An 18631-nucleotide genomic window follows, 5' to 3' on the forward strand; every position below is an offset into this window, starting at 1 on the left:
TAATGTATGAGGTTTTCCTTTCTCTGTAAGAGTATCAACTGAAACCTTAGTTTAGAGTACAAGTGAAACTAGATTTGCTTGTCTCCAAATGTGCTACATAATAGAGTGCAAAGACAACATTACTGTGTAAATGTTTTGGGATCTGACTATTGACACATCTTCCTATCATTTACTGGTTTCAGAGACTTAAGGATGTGTGTTTTGGTCATTGTAAAATTGAAAAAACTTTCAGTATCTGTCACAACCTGCTTTTATGATTATGGAAATTCTTTAAAGAATGCTGCTAAATTGAATAGGAACATAGTTTTATCCCACTCTGACTGTATTGACAAATTTATAATGTATTTACTTACTCACCTGGCAATGTAGTGTATAATTACTGGATAAAGATAGCATGATGAAGAAAATCAACAGAGAAAGCAAAGGAAAGACATTTAGAAATCCAGTCAACTAAATCCTGCATTAGCCTACTTTAATTAATCCTTCTATTTCCAGAGAACATACCTTTAGTTCCTTCCATACCATATGTAATATGTGAATACTTCTTTCATCTCATCCTAAATAGTATTTGGCCATTAAAATATGTATCTGCTGAAACAAAACTGTTAGCCATGCTATCTGTGATAGTTCATGAGCTTTTGGGAAACCAAGAGGAACACTGTAAGGTACAGCTGGTGGAAGAAGGACCTAAGAATGGAAACAATAGGAGATCCTATGTCTTTACTAAGAAGGTTCATTTGGCAATGACAGGGTAGTGACAATGCATGTTCCTTGTTTAATACACTTGAGAGAAAGCTCCAGACAGTATGAGGGGCATTGACTTCCCCTTTGAAACACACCTGCAGATTTCTCTCTTAGAAGCTCCCCCTCAGGATCCTTTTTGGGATTACCTGTACTTCATTTTCAACTCCCCACAGGGAGAGGCAAATGAAACAGAGATTGTTCTTTTCTTCTGTAATAGTGACGAAGTGGACACTTGGAAAATAATATAGAAGGAGAGAGAAAATAGTAAAATGGCTGCTCTCAAATATTTTATCATTGCTGAAACAGTTCCCTTCAAACCTATTGGCTTTTTTAATGCAAATCTTTTCCTGAAGAGGCCTTATAGTTTGCTGATACTCTTGTAAAGCAGAAATACAGGAAAGGTGGTGCTCCAAAATTAACTCATTCTGAGCCAAGTAGAAATAGGTCTTTTGACCCTATGACATTTCAACTTTTTGTTGTATATTTTGGTCCCATGACATATGAAATACCTTTTCCTATGCCTTTTTTGGTCGGTTTTTCAATATTTAGATCCTTTGTCTAACTAGCATTTTGAGTGAGACTTCTCAAATGTCACTTAGTTCAAAAGTGATCCAGAAAGCACCAAAATGCAAAGAGGTCTCTGCTCCATTGACTGAGCATGCCTTCAAAAGTATCAGGAGTTGTCTTAATTTTGTTCACCCAAGATCTATATCTAAAAGTCCTGTAGAGAGCAAGAGAGAGGGTGCATGGAAAAGAGATATTTGGGAGTGTTCATCAGTACTTTGGGGTTTCTGACAGAACCTACACACTTCATGCTCTGCAAGCTCTCTGCTTGGGTCCCTAGTGCCCTGCCTGACTGGTTGGAGAAGGGTGTTTGGACAGCACTTTATGAGATATGAATATGTACCTCTGTACAAATGCAAAGATGCAGTCTTTATTGCATGGATGACAGAGTCCATTAAAACTCTTATAAAAGTGTGTACATTTCTTTGTGGCACTCAGTTTTGTGCAGTGTAGTAGCAAATCTATTTTAATGCCCTGACAACTGGGCAAGAACGAATTTATTTCTAGGCATGCACTGCGAGGTTCTGTGGCATAAAGTGATTGGGAGTGCTGTGTAAGATGTGAGTAGCCATACTACTGCAGGTTCTAATGTCAGGCTTGCTTGTTTATAGAGTGTACATGCAAGCTCTGCAAAGTGCAGTGTATCAGAGCAGAGAATATTTGGTTAGGGCACTCTAAAGTTAGCTTACCCTGTTAGAGGGAAATACTGTTGTGCCATACAAATAGCTGGCAGTCCTCAGAGGTTCAGGCTGGATGCTGTGAACTCCCTGCTGTGCCGTGTAGGAGTGCCCTGGTTCTGTCAGAAAGGCACAGGTCCTTGTGGGGGATGCAGCTCTATTTCTGCAGATTTCAGTAGGAGGTATTTTGAAGGGCAAAATTTGGCAGTGCTGCATGTAAAAAGAAAGTCTCCCATGATTTGTTAATTGTTGAATTAATAAATGCTGGAAATAATATGGCAAATTTAAAGAGAACAGCATGTTCATAAACTTTTCCTTTGAGGGAAATACAAAATCAACATCTAAAAAGAAAAGATAAAAAAGCCATCGACCAAAAACGTATTATTCAAAACTTTCCATTTGTGTTGTTCCGTTGATTCCTTTTTTTGGTTTGTGTTTGGTTTTGTTTTTAAAGCTCTACTGCCATTTAAGAACTGTGTTCTGAATATACTTGATTCACAGATAATTTTTTCACCCACATTTGTTTTTTGAGGATTATGAAATACAATTTCTTTCACTTTCTACAGCATTTTATGTTTTCAAAATATACATGAGACCGTGAAATACACTCCATTGTAAAGATTATCAGAGCCTGTCTCATCCTGCATTTAGAGGTCTCCGTCCATGGAATGTATTTATATTACACCTCTACTGTGGGATAAAGGTTTTGGACATGTAAAGCGGTTTTATAACTTGAAGGAACTTGTACAGAAAGCTGTGGAAGAGCAAGAACTCAAACACTGAGTCATTACTCACAGCCTGTCTTTTCACTCTCATTGGAGAATGCAATTTAATATGGGGGCTATTATAACTTGGAAATTTGTTGGTAATTTGAGAACTTTGTTTACTTAATGGACTATACAATTATTTACCATTCTCTAAAGCTAATCTTCCACATTGAGAATGTGCATTGAATAATGGCATGTAATCCAAACTCCAGAGGTATTAATTCTGTTATGATGAGGTATTAACATACCTGTTGGTTTACATAAAAGGCAAAGAGAGCAGAGTCATCAAAAAACTGTTGTGTAACTGTAAATGATGTCATGCTTATTGTTAGTGAAGTAGAAGGGGAAATGAAGAGGTAAGATCATTATAAACAGCAAGGGATTGCTCCCCACCACTCCATCTGGCTACTGTGAATTATCCAGGGCTGACATAATACAGCTGGACTTGTGCATTTGGACAAAGGATTCTCATAGAGTATTGCTGTTGGGGACCATCTTTTTCCAGGGATTCGTGCATATGATGTGAATGAACAAACTGCACTGCAAAAATAGTCACTCACATCCAAGAGAAAGCTGACTTGTACTGTTTAGCAAGGTGGTGACATTATTAATTAAAAGTCTCAGTATTGCAAAGCCTTCCTAGTGGAATATTCTGATAACTCCCACACCCCAGCTCATGATGAAAGATAACCTTGTGCTGAAGATGGACTTTTAATTTATTGGTTGGGAATGTGTGGCTGATGGGAACCTTTCACTTTTAGGTCAGTGTTTTGAACCCAGGCCAGGTAAGTAAGTGACAAGGTTGCTAACACATGCAGACTGTTTGGTAATATCTATGAGGTGAGTTGTATGCTCAGTTTAGCTCTCAGAGGGACAGGTGTCCCTATCACTTAAACCACCAGAAATGGCAGCTTCATTGGAGGTGCCCAAAACTGACCTTATTAGTGAGAGGAAAGGGACAGTGACTTTTCATCCTAGAGGTGAAAGCTAAAAAAATGGCTGTATGTGAAAAAGCTTTCTCAGATTGCATCTGTGAGGTTACTCACAGTCATTGCTATTCTTAAAGTTCCCTGAGCTACTTCTTTCTCCATGCTGGAGGGGCTGGCACATTCATTAAAGAGTTTAAGGAGAGAAGAATAACTAGCATGTAACTAGATTTACAGTAGTGGGTAACTGGTTTATACTAAAAAGCTCGATTTGGTTTTTAAATGTAGAATTAATGTTGGATGACAGTGAACAGATACTGAAGATGTTGGTAGTTGTTATGTATTGTTTTCTGTCTGTTCAGAGTAGTTCTAGTTTTGATTCATTTTTTCACAGTTCTGTATTTACAAGACATTTATAGTTTTGTCACCTTTCTATTCTCTCTTGCTAATCTTTCTTTACTGGGCTTTTTTTCAGGGTAGTGTTTGAGCATGTCAAAAACAATGATTAATTTCCCCACAAAATAGTGCTGTGGAATATGGAGAGTCTATTATTATCCTTGAATACAGAAGCGGGATACTGAAAAGTACTCAGCAATGGCTAACATTTGTTCCTATTGTTGTGAAAAGGATTATAGTCCTTGTGAGGAATCATGAGTCATAATTTGCTCAGCATTTAAGACAGTAAAACATTTTAAAAATTCCTGTCTTAAGTGCCTTAAAGGCTGTTGCAAAGCTGGGGAGAAAACACAAGTGTCAGGGTCTCTTCTCAAGGATGATAATACAGACCTCAGGAAAAGCTTGTACCCATAAAACAGATCATGGAATCCACTTTCATTTTATTTTGGTTTGTTTAGTTTCCATAAACACTCTTCTGCCTAATGACTTTGACTCTCCCTCTACCCTCTATTTCTTCAGCTTTGTTTCATTATTGTTCTCTGTCTTCACCATCTTTTCTTTTTCTCTAATATCACTGACAAGTCTCCAATATTAGATTTCTTTTTGCTAAGGGAAATTAGAGGGTCATATGAAAATAGAGGATGGAAATGGGGATCACCACTTAAAGAACACCCTGACAGAAACAAAATTTACAGCTACCTTTTGCTTGCCAAGTGCTTGGATTCCTACAAGGGAGTTGTTTTCCGCTGAGTGTGTTCTTATTTTGTAGTCTTTGGATCACTCATCTGGCAGGACACAGTCTGGCAGGAAAAACAGTCTTCTTGATGCTCTCCCTTTTCAATGCTGCAGTGTAGATGTCTGTTAGGATATAAATCTTCCATGAAGATCATAGAAAGTACAATTGGAAGAATCGAGACTTCTTGCTTATCTGAATCTGGCTTTCTTCAAGTAATTTCACTGATTTGTTGAGATTAGTTTGAATTGTAGCTCTGACATGAAACATGCTTGCAGACCCATAGTTTTGTTGTCTTACTCAAATGTGATGAGCATGCACCCTGTTCCGTTATCCATATGAGTAAGAAGGGTAGTATAGGAAATGCTTCAGGGCAGATTCCTACAGAAGTTTAATAAGCCCTTCCACTTAGAGTGGGCCTCTACTCACCGTTAGTAGGAATAAACTCTCTGTCTTGCTAAACACACTTTCCCCCCCCCCCCCCCCCCCCACTATGGTTCTGTGTTTCCTTTTCCCCTTTGATAAATAGCTGGCTGCTATTGCAACCAACTTAGGTACAAGAAATAAAACAGGTCTGCTTCTGTAGAGTCTGGGTGGAAGAGCTTTAAAATACTTTGGCTTAAGCAGTGCAACTAGGACTAATGGCTAGAGTCTAGATAGTCGTGAACAGAGGATGTGTGTGCACATAAATGCAGGAAATGCAGGCTTAGAACTGTAGTACAATATAGGTTTTTGCCTACTTTTCCTTTGAAGTTTAGTTTTTAATGTAAGATTGGATTCAGCAGAAGCTGATGCTTATTTGCCTATTTTCCCACTTTCATGTAAACAAACTATGCCAGACCTTTTGTAAGACTGTGTTTCTCCCTTTTTTATTCCAATTGCCATATGTAAATTTTTTCACAGACCATTCTTGTCTGCTTAGGTGATAGAAGTGTGTCAAAAAATATTCAGAATTCAGAGAATACATCAGAAGCAGGCAGGAGTGTTTTTTTTTTTTTTTCCCTGACAGTTCCTTTGTCTTTCTAATTCCTTCACCTTAACAAACTGGATAGCTTGCTATTGTTGTAAAGATAAGAATGAGTAAAAAATCTTACTATTTTTATAATGCAAGATAAAACCATACCCATGCTTTTACTAAAGATTTTCATAGGATCCCTACATCTTTTATTTCTATGTTATTTTTCTGAGTAGGCATCTCTTACACGCATGATGCTTGAAATTCCAAATGTAGATTCAGATCAGCATTTACCTATGGATCCTAAGTACCTTTTAGTTTCAAATGGGATTTATAATATTGCATATGTTCTCACTTCTGAAATATCAATTTTTTTGTTTGAAAATACATTTTGAATAGGGAGAATCATTTTAAATTGAAAAAGTAGTCCAGCAGGCAACCCTATGGTACTGCATGTATTTTGAGAAGTCACATAGTTGGATTTTATAGATTCTTTCTTAATGGGTGTCATCAGCAGTACTGAAGAAGGAAGGGGCTTCCTTCAGAGAATAGAGCTGTTGAAGCATTATATCAATGGTCCATCACAGCTCTGCGTTGTCTGAACACTTGCTTAAATTTTCACATTTAAGCTTGAGGCTTTCTTGCATGTAAAGATGGGCTTATGTGCCTAAAACTTCTCTGTCTTTTCCGGCTATCTCAGGTGATCCAATAAAGATATCTGCCTGTGACTAATAAACTTCGCAATATTTTAACTGTTTTAGCCTCTTCAAATACCTTGTGAAATCTCTCAGCTTTCTTCCTTTCCTTCCTGTTCTTTCCTTAAAAAAAAAGACTGAGGTGAAGATAGTACAGGCAGTGACCCATGCTAAATTTTCCATGCAACTTGCTACTACCTGAGGTTTTTTTCCAGTTTAGACCACTGGGAAAACATAAACTTTCTCTGTTGTCTCCTCTGAAAGAAAGAACTAATGTCACTCACTTTGTAACAAAAGGCTTAATAATCTTGACATTGCTCGGGGTTCAACCTTGCCAAATTATTCTTCAAGGGCTATTTACATGCTCTGGGTATTTTTTTGGAAATAGTGAGCACTGTAAAACAGACGTGCAGTCATTCAGTACTGGAGGGAGTTGCGTGTTTTACAGGAAACCCTAGACTCACATGGGATTAGGCCACCTGCTTTGCAAGGACTGAGGTCTCCCCAGGCTCTTCCATGCAAGCAAAATGCAGAGTGCCAATAAGATGTGTGCAAAGTCCTGTGTGATGAATGCATCCCTTTGGTGACTTCTCCTGTGAGTGATAAAACTTAGGAACTGGAAGGAAGTTCCCTGAGTTAGTAGAGCAGATCTGCTGTCAATGCAGAACGTGCCAACATATCATATCTGACACCATCTGTTCAGCTATATGGATGGATGTGCTGGAGCAGGAAGGGCTTACCCCAGCTTTGGATTTGGGGTACTTGTGATGGAGCTTCTATTTGCTTCCATTGTGAGGTGGTTCTGTGCTTATCCTTTCTGGCATTCCCAGGAATTTGGCTTTGACATAGTGCCTGTGATTTGAGGGCTTTCTTTTAATACCAATTTGGAATATGCTAAACATTTCCCCTACCTTAACCTTCATGCCATCCTTCACAATATTTTCGCTCTGCTTCACTTGAGTTGTTGCTGTACTCTGGTACATTTGGTGTTAAAATCTCACGTTGGTTCCTGATGTTCTGACATGATACTGGTGAAGCACCTCAGCTGTTAGAGTTATTCTAGTTATTTCACTAACATATGCCAATGTATTTAGGTTTCCACTGCAAGGGAAAAGCAGAGCAAGGGAACAGTTAATAGTAATTCAAGACAACAGCTAAAATAGAAGATTTTATTTCTTTTCAATTCATAAAAATATACTCATGCATGTATGCAAGTATAGCTGCTCTAGATGCTCTAGGAACAGCTGAAGATACCATGTATAGTTATTGGTTTACATCAAGCTAGTTTAAAAGTGCTGTTTTAAAAATTTTCTGCTGCATTTCACCTTCCAGCCTCTTTTGGGAACAGAGTAAACAGTCAAGAGAACGAGGGCCAACACAGACTGTATCGTAAGTCCAGAGAAAACCCCTGATTCCTCAGCCATCAGGACATGCTGTGGACACAGGAGCTAGGATATCATGTTCCAAGTGCACAACTTATATTTTAAAACATGGATAACAGTCAGATGGGAAATTCTTCAAGGGGAAACCTCAGTCTGGCCTACTGGGAATGTTCTGGCAGAGCTCCTTCTGTAACACCCTTGCCATGCACTCAGAGCGCAGTAATGTTCTGTATAATTGCAGAGTGAATCACTGCATCCCATTTAGCCTAGAAGTAATGGAGACCCTCAGCCAACACAAAGAGAGAGGAAAAGCCCTTTAGAAGAAGGGCTGTAAAGCAGTTTGAAGAAACAGCTCTATCAGACTGAAATAATTTGGGATAATATGTATGTAAACAAATGTGTTAAATGTTTGTATTTGAAGTTGATTTTACTCAGGTGAGTTCTCCTGCTTTAGGTATTAGAATTTAAGGTCCACGAAAAACAAATTGTGCTTCTGTTTTCCCTAGAAACCAGAAAATATTAAATTTCCAATCCAAGTAAAACCAAATGATTCTCTTTGAGCAAGGAGCCTTTCTTGGGCTACTGATAGGGGTACAGACAAGCAGACTCATGGCTTTTGAAATAAATATTAATTTTGAATACTATAGCAGACAGAAATTGATTTGAGTTGGAGTGAGTGAAAGGCAGAGTTAGCCTTGATAAGAGATATATGTACCAAATAGGATACAGGTCCCCAGTGCTTTATTAGGCTGGATCCACTTCTGAATTTCAATGCTGAGTGCAAGTGTCTCCCCTGTGCACACAAGTTATGCTGCTGCTGCTTTAGCGATCTTCATTATGGACTCACTGTCAGCACCAAACTAGAAATTTATTTTACATCTGCAGGAGGTGGAACAAGTTGTCTTGACTCACGAGTATTGGAGGGTGTGGTGACTGTTGCTTTCTCAGTTGTCTTTATCCGTATTATTACATGCGCATGTGAAACTTGTTATCCTAGCATCTTGTTTTCTGGCTTTGAGCCACTATCAAAAGCAAGTTATCGTTACACTCACATTAAAAGGACACGTGGGCATTCCCAGAGCTGTAGGACAACTCAGATCTCAAAGGCACCATTTTTCCCTGCAAAGTGTGTCTTTCATTGCATCTGTGTAAAAAATATTAGTACAAATTGGGCATACCTTATTCTTTTTTTGGCATTAATTATTGATTGATAATTAATTAGGGATATCTCCTTTTGCTGCTCCTGGGTTGCAATTTTATTTGTCAGAGAATTGTGAAATTAAGTGGCCCGAGTAAATTACCAGGTAAGGGGTTTTTTCCCCCGTAGGTATACACTTTGCCATCACAGATCTGTGAATTGTGGAGAATATGCTATTGGCAGTCTTCACAAGGAGGCTAAGTGGGCATAGAACATAAACTGCATTCTCTTTCCTGGAGTTACTGTTTCCAAAATAGACCTGTGACAGCAGTAGACAATTAATGGTGCAGTAAGAGAACATTCACCTGTGGGACTGCAAGTTCTTTGGCTTCCTGCCCTGCATCCTCTTTTCTGGAGTCTCTCCTTCAGAACGTTAGCAAACTTTCTTTTGTAATAACAAACTTGGAGAAAATTTTATTTATTTATATTTTCAATTTGTAGAGTCATGTAGGGTAAATAAATCCTAAAAAGAAATGTCTAGCTTTGTAGACATTTATTTGTGTTCTTCCTGGGGTTCAGCTTGGTGCCTTAAGTCCTGCTTTGTTTCTCTGAGCAATCTGATACTCTGAAATGTTCTGTACAGCTCAGCAGAAAAAGGAATTTGCTTTGTCTAAGTCATTTAATAGCTTTTAAATCCCAATGGATTACAAATTTCCAGGATACTGTATGCTGGCTGTATCTTGATCTCTAGGACTTGAACATGCTTTGAATTGTTTCTCAATAACTATGAATAGAATTGTTAGTTAAAGCCAAAGCAGTGAGAACAAGTGGTATCACAGGGATGAGGGTTAAGTAAAACATGGATTGAGGAAACTGTTAAAATATGGAAGTTAAATTGTACAGTAGCCTTCATGCAGTCATTAATGAATTGCATCACTGAAACAAAGCTAACACTTCCCTAAGTATCATTTCTATAACCATGATTAGTCCTGGGAGAAACAAGCTAGTTTGGAAGGCACCAGGCTTCAGAAGCCACACAACAGGAGTCTGCTGTGAAGTGCAGTGGCATTTCCATGAGGCACAGGACAACTGTTGGAAGGGGACAGACACCACCAAGGCATGGCTTGGGGCACTGGTAAAACAGAAAACTCATCAACTGTAGTTTAAATAAAAGATGTAACTGTCTTATTCTAGAGAAAGAAGGTAATCAAACCGATCTAGATACAGATGGTCTAAATAAAGACTCCAATCACAGTAGAGATCTTCAGCAGAACTTCTTATCTCATTCATGGAGGCCTTGTGGTAGTTCCAAATTTATCTTTCAAAATACTACAAATGCAATGCAACTGGAAAGAATCTTAAATAACCTACAAATATAGAAAAGCAGATCAGAAAAACCACTCTGTCATCAAACTATTTCTTGAAAACAGTTTGACTCAGCAGTAGCAGCATCTTTTTCTTGTCTATATCACAGCAACATAGGCTGATTATTGTCTGCATAGAAAGAATAACACTAGAAAACCATTTGTCTCTCAGGAAATTCAGTGCCATAAAAATGTCCATTTTCAAGAGAAATTATTTAGATTATTTGAAAACTTTGTGATCTTTGGATCAAGCTTGTTTTGTATCTATCAGTGCAGCATCAAGTAAGTTAATTCATATACATAAATATATGTATGCATGTATATGAGCTAAGAAATGCCAAGATCCTTTTCTTCTTAAGAAACTGAGAAGTAGCCTTCACAGTAGGCATCCAGATTCATATTTTAAGACTTCTCAACCAGTGGGGTTGTTGCCATTAAACACTTAATTAAATGAAAAATGATGAAAACTCATTTACTTGAGTGGTACAAGATGAACATTTACCATAAATATCTAAAAGAAGAGATGGGAATGGGTGGGGTTTTTCTCCAGCTTCATCTCTGAGTTTATTATGGTTTGCTTGGAACAGTTCTACAAACTGCAATAGCATCTGCAAATAAGCACATGTCCATCACTTAAGCCTAATTCATAAAAGGCTCATTTATTTAAAGGTTCAGATTTCTAATATTTATTGCCAAATTACCATACAAGGTTTACGTGCATTTACCCTTGAGTGTTTTCAGCTTTTTTTTTTCTGTTTTGCCATAGTATTATTCCTTCCAAGAAGCTTGTAATAATTTTTAACGTTTGCAAATGACTTAATGTGGTGCTAAGCCTTTTGAGATGCATACCACCAAAACAAGATACTGCTTGAGGCAGGAAAATTAGTCTTGTAAACTGGATCCTAACCCTATAATGATCCACATGAAATGCCATCCTAACACTCCATCATGTCATGCCCTGACGCTGGAGATGCCTACAATCTGTCCTGTGAGGATTGGGATGCTCAGGTCTCTCATGAACTCCGTAAAGCTATTTACCTTAAAATGAGGAACATTCTGTCTTCCTGAATGGGAGCCAACATCCTTTTATTAAAATGTGTTTGCAGATATGCTTCAGCTGCAAGCTTACTTATCCTTATGTGCACACAGAACAACTCACATTCTTACCTACAATTGACCTCTGCACGTCAACACGGACCTCTTCCCAGGAACACCTCCAATATTTTCTTCTCTCTCCTCTTTTTTCTGGGTACCTAGAATTAGGGGTTTCACTGCACAGCTCTGCCATATCCATAGCACTTCTTGCTTCCTTTCAATTCAACCAGAGAAGATGATAAAAGGAAGCTGTTCCTTGTAAGTGTAGGAGCACTGAGAAAAGAGCCCAGTAAGCTGCCCATCAATTCTTCACATAAACTTGTTGAGTCAAGCCCAACAATAAGTCACAATGTTATTCTTTAACAGAAAGTTGCTTTTTTAAGATAAGATTAAACCATTTGGCACAAGTCAGTCCATGTTTTATTAAGGTATCAAATCTGTCTAGAATTTCTAGAATTTGATTCCAGGGAAGATTTCTGTCTTAATCTACTGGCCTTCCTTATTAATTTCTGAGAGATCAGAAGTTAAATAGTCTAAAGAGAACAGGCAAGAATAAAGAAGGCCAAAGGGAATTTCTTATTTACAACTGGGATATATCTTATTTCTTTTTAATTATTTGAATTAAATGTTTTTAAAACTTGAAATTTGATGTAGCAAAAGAAGGGGAATTCCAAATATCTGACAATTTTAACAAGCTGAAGTCTAATTTACTGAAAATGTTTAGTAACAATGACTTTGTAATGTAACTAGAGGTAAACACCTTCTAAAATACCTTTATATATCTTAAAAGACACTGAAAAGCAAGGACCATTTGTCAGAAGGCTGAGAGAACTAATAGATATTTAAAACCAGACTAATTTAACTACTAAGTTTTATAGTATAGTGTTTTGACTTCATTCATACAAAAGGCAGCATGTATATGACCTCTGCAATGGAATTAGTTCTGCTTTTCACCTCTGCAAGTAAAAGCAGACTTGGTTACTCGCTATGGACACAAAAATATTCCTGGTTGCTTTTGTGGTTGTTTCTTCCCCCACAAACTTAAGTATCTGCATTTCTGTCCACGTTTTGCCTTTATGTGTCTATTGCCTTTATCTGTCTGGAGATGCATCTGCAAGCAGAATCGAGCACAAAATTGTTTCCATTCAAGATGTTCTTCGATAAGAATTTTGTACTTGGCAATCTGTTTAGAATGAATGGGAGCTGGACATCCAAATCTCAGATGCAGTATTTACTCAGATGGCTTAGCAGTTATTTGGAAATAAGTATTGATAAGTTGTTGATAAGTATTTTTTTAATTGCTATTACAGACGTTTACAGCCTGGTGCAATTCCCACCTCAGGAAAGCAGGCACACAGATTGAGAACATTGAGGAGGACTTCAGAAATGGCCTCAAACTGATGCTCCTCTTGGAAGTTATCTCAGGTTAGCTAAAATAAAGTTTTCTGTGTATTTACATGAACTGAAACACTCTTAAAGGAACAAAAATTGTTAACGATTCAAAACAGTGAAGACAAACTCTTAAGTAGACTGAAAAGTGAGAGATGTAACACACTGTAAAGCAAAAAGGAGGAGAAAAGAAGCTCTGCTTTTTGCTTGTCTCCAGAATTTTCTGGTTTGTGCTTGTGTTCCAGGGTATCACAATGTATCAGGGTACCATTGACATCACAGTATTGTTGAACAAACCAAAAACATTGAGAACCTTGTCTTAGCCCCTAACACTTAAAAAGCCTTTACACATAGGTTACAAATTCATTTTATTCTGCTTTTAGCATAAACATTTTGCTTTGCTTTTACTGACTTTATTGGATGTACCAACGCTTTCAAAAGTGAGTGCCTAAAGCACACCTAGATCAGTATTTAGTCACAAATAAAAGGTCTCATTTTTCAAAAGAGTGAAGCATCCAAGAACTTTTGCTAACTGATGTAAACTCACTATGTCCCTTTTTTAATGCATTATTCAGTGGGGCAGTCTTCAAGGTAAGATCAGAATGCCCCTTAATGGGAAGGGAATAGCTCAAGCAACAAATACACAAGACAGTTTAGATTTTTGCTGGAGATTTCAGTGTGGAAAGAAATTTTTCAAATGATCATTCCTCATGAAATGGAGAATCTCTTTTGAAATTATTATTCTTTGTGATCATTTGAAAAGATAAGTTTGTTCAAACACATCAGCCCTGAAATGAGCTCTCTGCTATGCTGAATGAGGTTGTTAAAAGCCATTCTTCTGGGTCAGATGTGCAAGGATGCTATGGCTGATCTGCTGGATAGAATCTAGCCTCTCTTTATGATCTGGCAGATAAGGATGATGAGCTCTGAGAACATTCTGCCTTCTTAATATTCAGCTACTGTAACAGACAGTAGCCATAAACCAGAAGAGGAGTAGGAGAAAGTACACATATCTTCCAGATGTTTAGGACAAACAAAAATTTTACTGTGGTTTTACTACTATATCAGAAAGATCAAAATCAGATGCTTCAACATTTAAATTTTCTTTTCAGGGTTTGATTCAAATCTCTTTGGGATTTTTTCAGAAAAATACCTATTAAAATAATTGCTGAGTTTTAGGTAGTGTTAGGGAACATCCACTCTTGATTTCTAATCACTTTTATGTCCGTAGCAAGGTGTATTTAAGAATAATCACATTTAATTTGTTGTTCTGCAGGGGAAAGGCTACCAAAACCAGACAGAGGGAAGATGCGCTTCCATAAAATTGCTAATGTCAACAAAGCTCTGGATTATATCGCCAGCAAAGGAGTGAAACTTGTGTCAATTGGTGCAGAAGGTATGTGACAGATCTTGATAGTCACCTTACTTAGCCACATTACAGAGCAGTCTGGTGGAGACCCTTGGCCACATTGTGTTCTCCACGTATGGATGCCTCAAACATCCCTTAATGTGTATTGCTTGATTTTATCTGTGAAAGGACAAGAGGTGGAAATTTTTGGACCGCTAGAGAGGGATAGGGGTATAAATGAACACTAAGCTTACTTTGTCTCTAAGGTTAAATTGGATTGTCTGTGTTTCAGTAGGTGTTCAGATAATGATTTTTTTTTTTTTCTTATAGAACATTGTGGTTTTCCCATAGATTATTAAAAGTAAGGAACTCCTTTAGAAACCAGGTTGGATTCTGGGGTGTGCTCGATACGGTCTGGCATCTTTAGGAGATATTATTCAGCCAAAACAAAGGCTGACATCACTGCAGAGTGGCTGGAACCTACTCTCACTTTATTACGAGATTTTCTGCAGCTGTGTTTCTAAAATCCAGATGTAGAGTTAAGGGAGTGATCAAAAGAAACTGGTAGCTGGGGAGAGATTGAACATATGAAGAAAGTGGAGTGGGATGCTATTTACTAAAGTAATTGCTTTTTTATTGTTCTGCTGTTCAGGTAGCTAAGTACCAACGTGTGGTTGGCTAGCTAGATTCTGATAGATGTAAACTCAGCTAAAGAAGGCAGTCTCTCACTATGACTGAACCTATGCCTCCCTAGGAGATTCAATTTATTGTTTAAAAATTACAAAGGTTATGTAGAACTTGTTGCTCATGCAGATATTTGCACTTGTTTCCATAGCCACTACCATACCAAGAATGATGTGGCTAGCATGATATCCAACTATTTTTGATTCCATAGCCTGAATGATGTGCTTTCTATGCTTTTTTCCCCCACTCTAACATGTCCTTAGAGCAAAATTTTGGTTGTAACCACATTATGATGATAATCACTCCTATATTCTATGACATTTTTGGCCTTTTTAGATTGATTTATGAGCCTCTTCTTCCTGTTTCCAGATTCCTACAGGCTTATATGAATCCTTATTTTGGCTTCCAAGCCTTGATTCCAGGGAGCTTACTGTAATTGTGGATGGAACAGGAGATTCATTATGTGGGATAAGGGTATCTGTAGAAATAATGGAGAGATCTGGCAGCACATGTTGGTTTTACTATGGTTTGACCTAGCCCACTTAGTTTCTCAAGGACTGTTCACCAAATGTGTTCAGTTTCTAGATGTAGAACTCAAAAATCCCAAGGAATATGTTCCATGGGCAGAGAGTTTGTTTGAACTCCCTCTTTATTTATTTGAGACTGAACAGGGTGAGTCACCTGAGTGTCCAAATTCATACCGTCTGTCTTTAGGCACATAGTAGAGACGTTTTTTGGGGAATAGATCATCAGTGGGGAGAAATGGGCAATTCCCACAGGCACTTCAGATCTCTTCTGCATTTCAGAGGTGCCTGGCTCCCTCCATCACTTGTACAGACTGCTGGGGCACCTGTGCCCTTTGCTCAATTAAATGAAGTAGGATGGAAAAATATGCTTCTACCTTAAACCTCTGCAGTAAGGCTCTTCTGAGAGTGACATGGCATTGAATGGACAGCAGAGGGTACTGAAGAGACAATTTATGGGTGGAAATGAGAATTAAGAATACAGATGCATGTTTGATAGCTGGTGAAGAAATGCTGAGATTACAGAGCATGGAGCAAATGAAAGGCGGTTTCTGTCATGTCAGGCAGGAGACTCTGAGGCTTCCTAACCAAAACCAGAGCATAGCAAAAGGAATATCTTGTGGGACAGAGTGGTTGTTCTTGCTGATCACTGTTTGCACAAGGCTGGAGTATTTAAGCCAAAATACATCAGCTCATATTGCTTCTGAACTGAGCAAGCCAGCCCTCTGCACTCCCATCTCCCTTATTTTGCCCTGTTTATTGCTGGTCACTACTGCCAGGGTACTCAGGCTGGGGAACAGCACTTGAGCACTTCCTGAAGGCAAAGCACCTGGGATAGCTCAGATCAGACATTGAAAACATTTAAACTAACCCTGCTGTTCTCCTTAGCAGCACCTGGCATGGGTTCAAATGCTCTGTGATTAGGGGTGCTCTGTGATAATTCCCTTTGGGAGGTGGCAGGAAAAGGGGCAGTAACCTATTTCTGCTTTTCAGGCACTTGCTGTAAGTTGATTGTCCATGCATCCAGTATTTATTCATGCACGTAACAGCAGGCCATACCTAGTAACCCGAGAGATAAAGGTGATGGTTTTAGCTATTCCCTGTTTCTGGAATTCTCAATCTGTAAAATGGATGTATTGAAAGCAAAACTGAATTAATTATCATAAAAAAACCCCCTACATTCTTAGATGGAAGCATGGGAGAAAAATTCCCAGCCACTGTGATAGCCTAGGAACAGAGAGGAACCTGTCATGCTAAGACATGATGCTGTGTCGAGGGTGGCCTGGTGCCCACATTAGATTACATCCATGGGGGCAGGAGCAGATGGATTCACGTGCCTTCACTCCCACTCTAAAGAGGCTGAGCACAAAGCCAGCTCTGGCACAGACATGCTTAGTGCCCTGTGAAGTTTACTGCATCCCCTCTCTAAATTTGCTACCTAAAGCACAGCGTTGGTGCTGATGCAGCAAAGCAGTATCACATCTGACTGGGTATGGTTTCACTCTCTGGGACCTCTGGCACCAGTGGGTGTTTAAGGAGTCCCTGTGCCCCCTGGAACTGCATTCCTGCTCCCACACTTCACAGCCCTGCCCTCTCACTTGGGCTGACAACTGTTGCTGTAGCTCTGCTGGAGACTGGATCAGCAATCTGATCTGTTTTTAAAGCACACTTCACTTTTTTTTTTCCTTTTTGTTGCATTTTTCAGCATCGTTGGCTGGGCAGTCATTATAGTAGGTTGGAGTGAATGCCAGAGAGGAGGACAGTCTCCTTAAGTTTGTTTCCTTATCAAAGTCTTCAATCCCTTAACTCTCTGCCCCTGTGGATGAGCATGGGACTCGTGGGCTTGCCCTCACCCATCTGTTTGGGCATTCTCTGAGTTACATGGATGCCTGGAATACTTTTTATTTTCCAAAGCATGAAAGTTTTGTATCTAAATTTGCTGAGGATCATGTTCCATTATGAACATACTGAATGGTGAAGAGCACGTAGGCCCAAGGGGAACAACTGGCATTTAAAATGGGGCCTCAAAACAGTAATTCCTGTGGGACATCAGTACAAAAATAAAATTAGTATTTTTAAGGGTCCAGAGATATTCTTTGAAGTCATCATTATTGTTCTGAGCCTGACTTCTCTGGGCTGTCTGTGGAGTAGAGAGAGCTGATCACTTTTAATTGTGATGCTGAGCAGGAGCCAAATTTATTTACTCTGACCTGTCTTGTCAAAGAATCTCTCTTTCCACTGGTCATGAAATGAGACTACAGAGTCAAGAAGCTAAAATTAAAAACTTTGAAAGTAGCCCTTATGAACCATTAAAAGTCCAGGACTTAGAAATTTTCTCTTAAGTTTTAAAAAGTGCAGTAACTCCATTTGGAAGGTACTTGCATCCTGAATGAAATCAACTAGATATGGAGAACCCCAAAAGAGAAGTTTCCTGTTAATAGTATTGGGAAATACTTCTGTATTGCTTTTCTGAGAAATGGAAAAAATGTTAGACCATATGATCTGTGAATCTGCTACAAGAAGGTTAGAATAAAAAAATAAATTAATACATAAAACCAAAGCAGAATAAAGAAAATGGGACTAAAACCTTTGAGAAATTGCTTTGCTTTACCTTTTCACTAGACAGTTTTTATTGTTTCTGCTTCATTTTCTCTTCTTTTCTGCCCTCATCCCCAGAAAGCTGTAGCTTTGCGTATCTGAGGGGTAGGAGCTATATTCCAGCCAGAGCCAACAAGCAGTGTAAAAAAATTACTGAAGTCTTCTGTTGACCTGTAGAGGAAAATTATAGGAATGAATCAATGCCTGTTTGTCACTGATACTTTTCAATATTTTCGCAACTTTGTTTTTCTTCCTTGTCTTGTATAGGAGTCTTTTTTGTTGTTGTTTTATGCTAGCAGTTTTGTGAGAAACCAAAGCTGGAAAATCACTTGAAAATCCTCCCGAGGCACAACACAGAAAATTCCCTCTCTTGCTCTTTCATTCTGTATGTGTGTACATACAGATATGTAAATCTAAACAACGATGTAGTAATTATGCAAATCTAATAATTGATTGCCTGAGAATCAACAATGCCTCCCGAGTAATTAAATACATTTATTTTAAATTTGAAGAAATTTTTCTGTATATACATATCAGACAGCTGATCAAAATAGTGAAGTGACTTGACTTCACCCAGGAGGAGGGAAGAAAGAGAAGTAGTTACATGCTCTAATTGCCATTTGGTCTTTTTTTTTTTTTTTTTTTGGTCTGG

At 38.4% G+C, this 18631-nt stretch overlaps 1 protein-coding gene across 5 annotated transcripts in view; it reads left to right on the plus strand.

The window, feature by feature from the left end:
* The window catches only part of ACTN2 (actinin alpha 2), an 84809-nt gene that overhangs the window by 27986 nt on the left and 38192 nt on the right, over positions 1–18631 (plus strand). For all 5 annotated transcript variants that reach the window (XM_059841657.1, XM_059841659.1, XM_059841656.1 and 2 more), the window contains 2 exons: positions 12747–12861; positions 14102–14221. In XM_059841657.1, the coding sequence (XP_059697640.1) occupies positions 12837–12861; positions 14102–14221 (145 nt within the window). In that variant the 5' untranslated portion in view covers positions 12747–12836. The remainder of the gene's footprint in view (positions 1–12746; positions 12862–14101; positions 14222–18631) is intronic.

The sequence above is a fragment of the Haemorhous mexicanus genome, chromosome 3, assembly GCF_027477595.1.
Source record: "Haemorhous mexicanus isolate bHaeMex1 chromosome 3, bHaeMex1.pri, whole genome shotgun sequence".
Classification (NCBI taxonomy): domain Eukaryota; kingdom Metazoa; phylum Chordata; class Aves; order Passeriformes; family Fringillidae; genus Haemorhous; species Haemorhous mexicanus.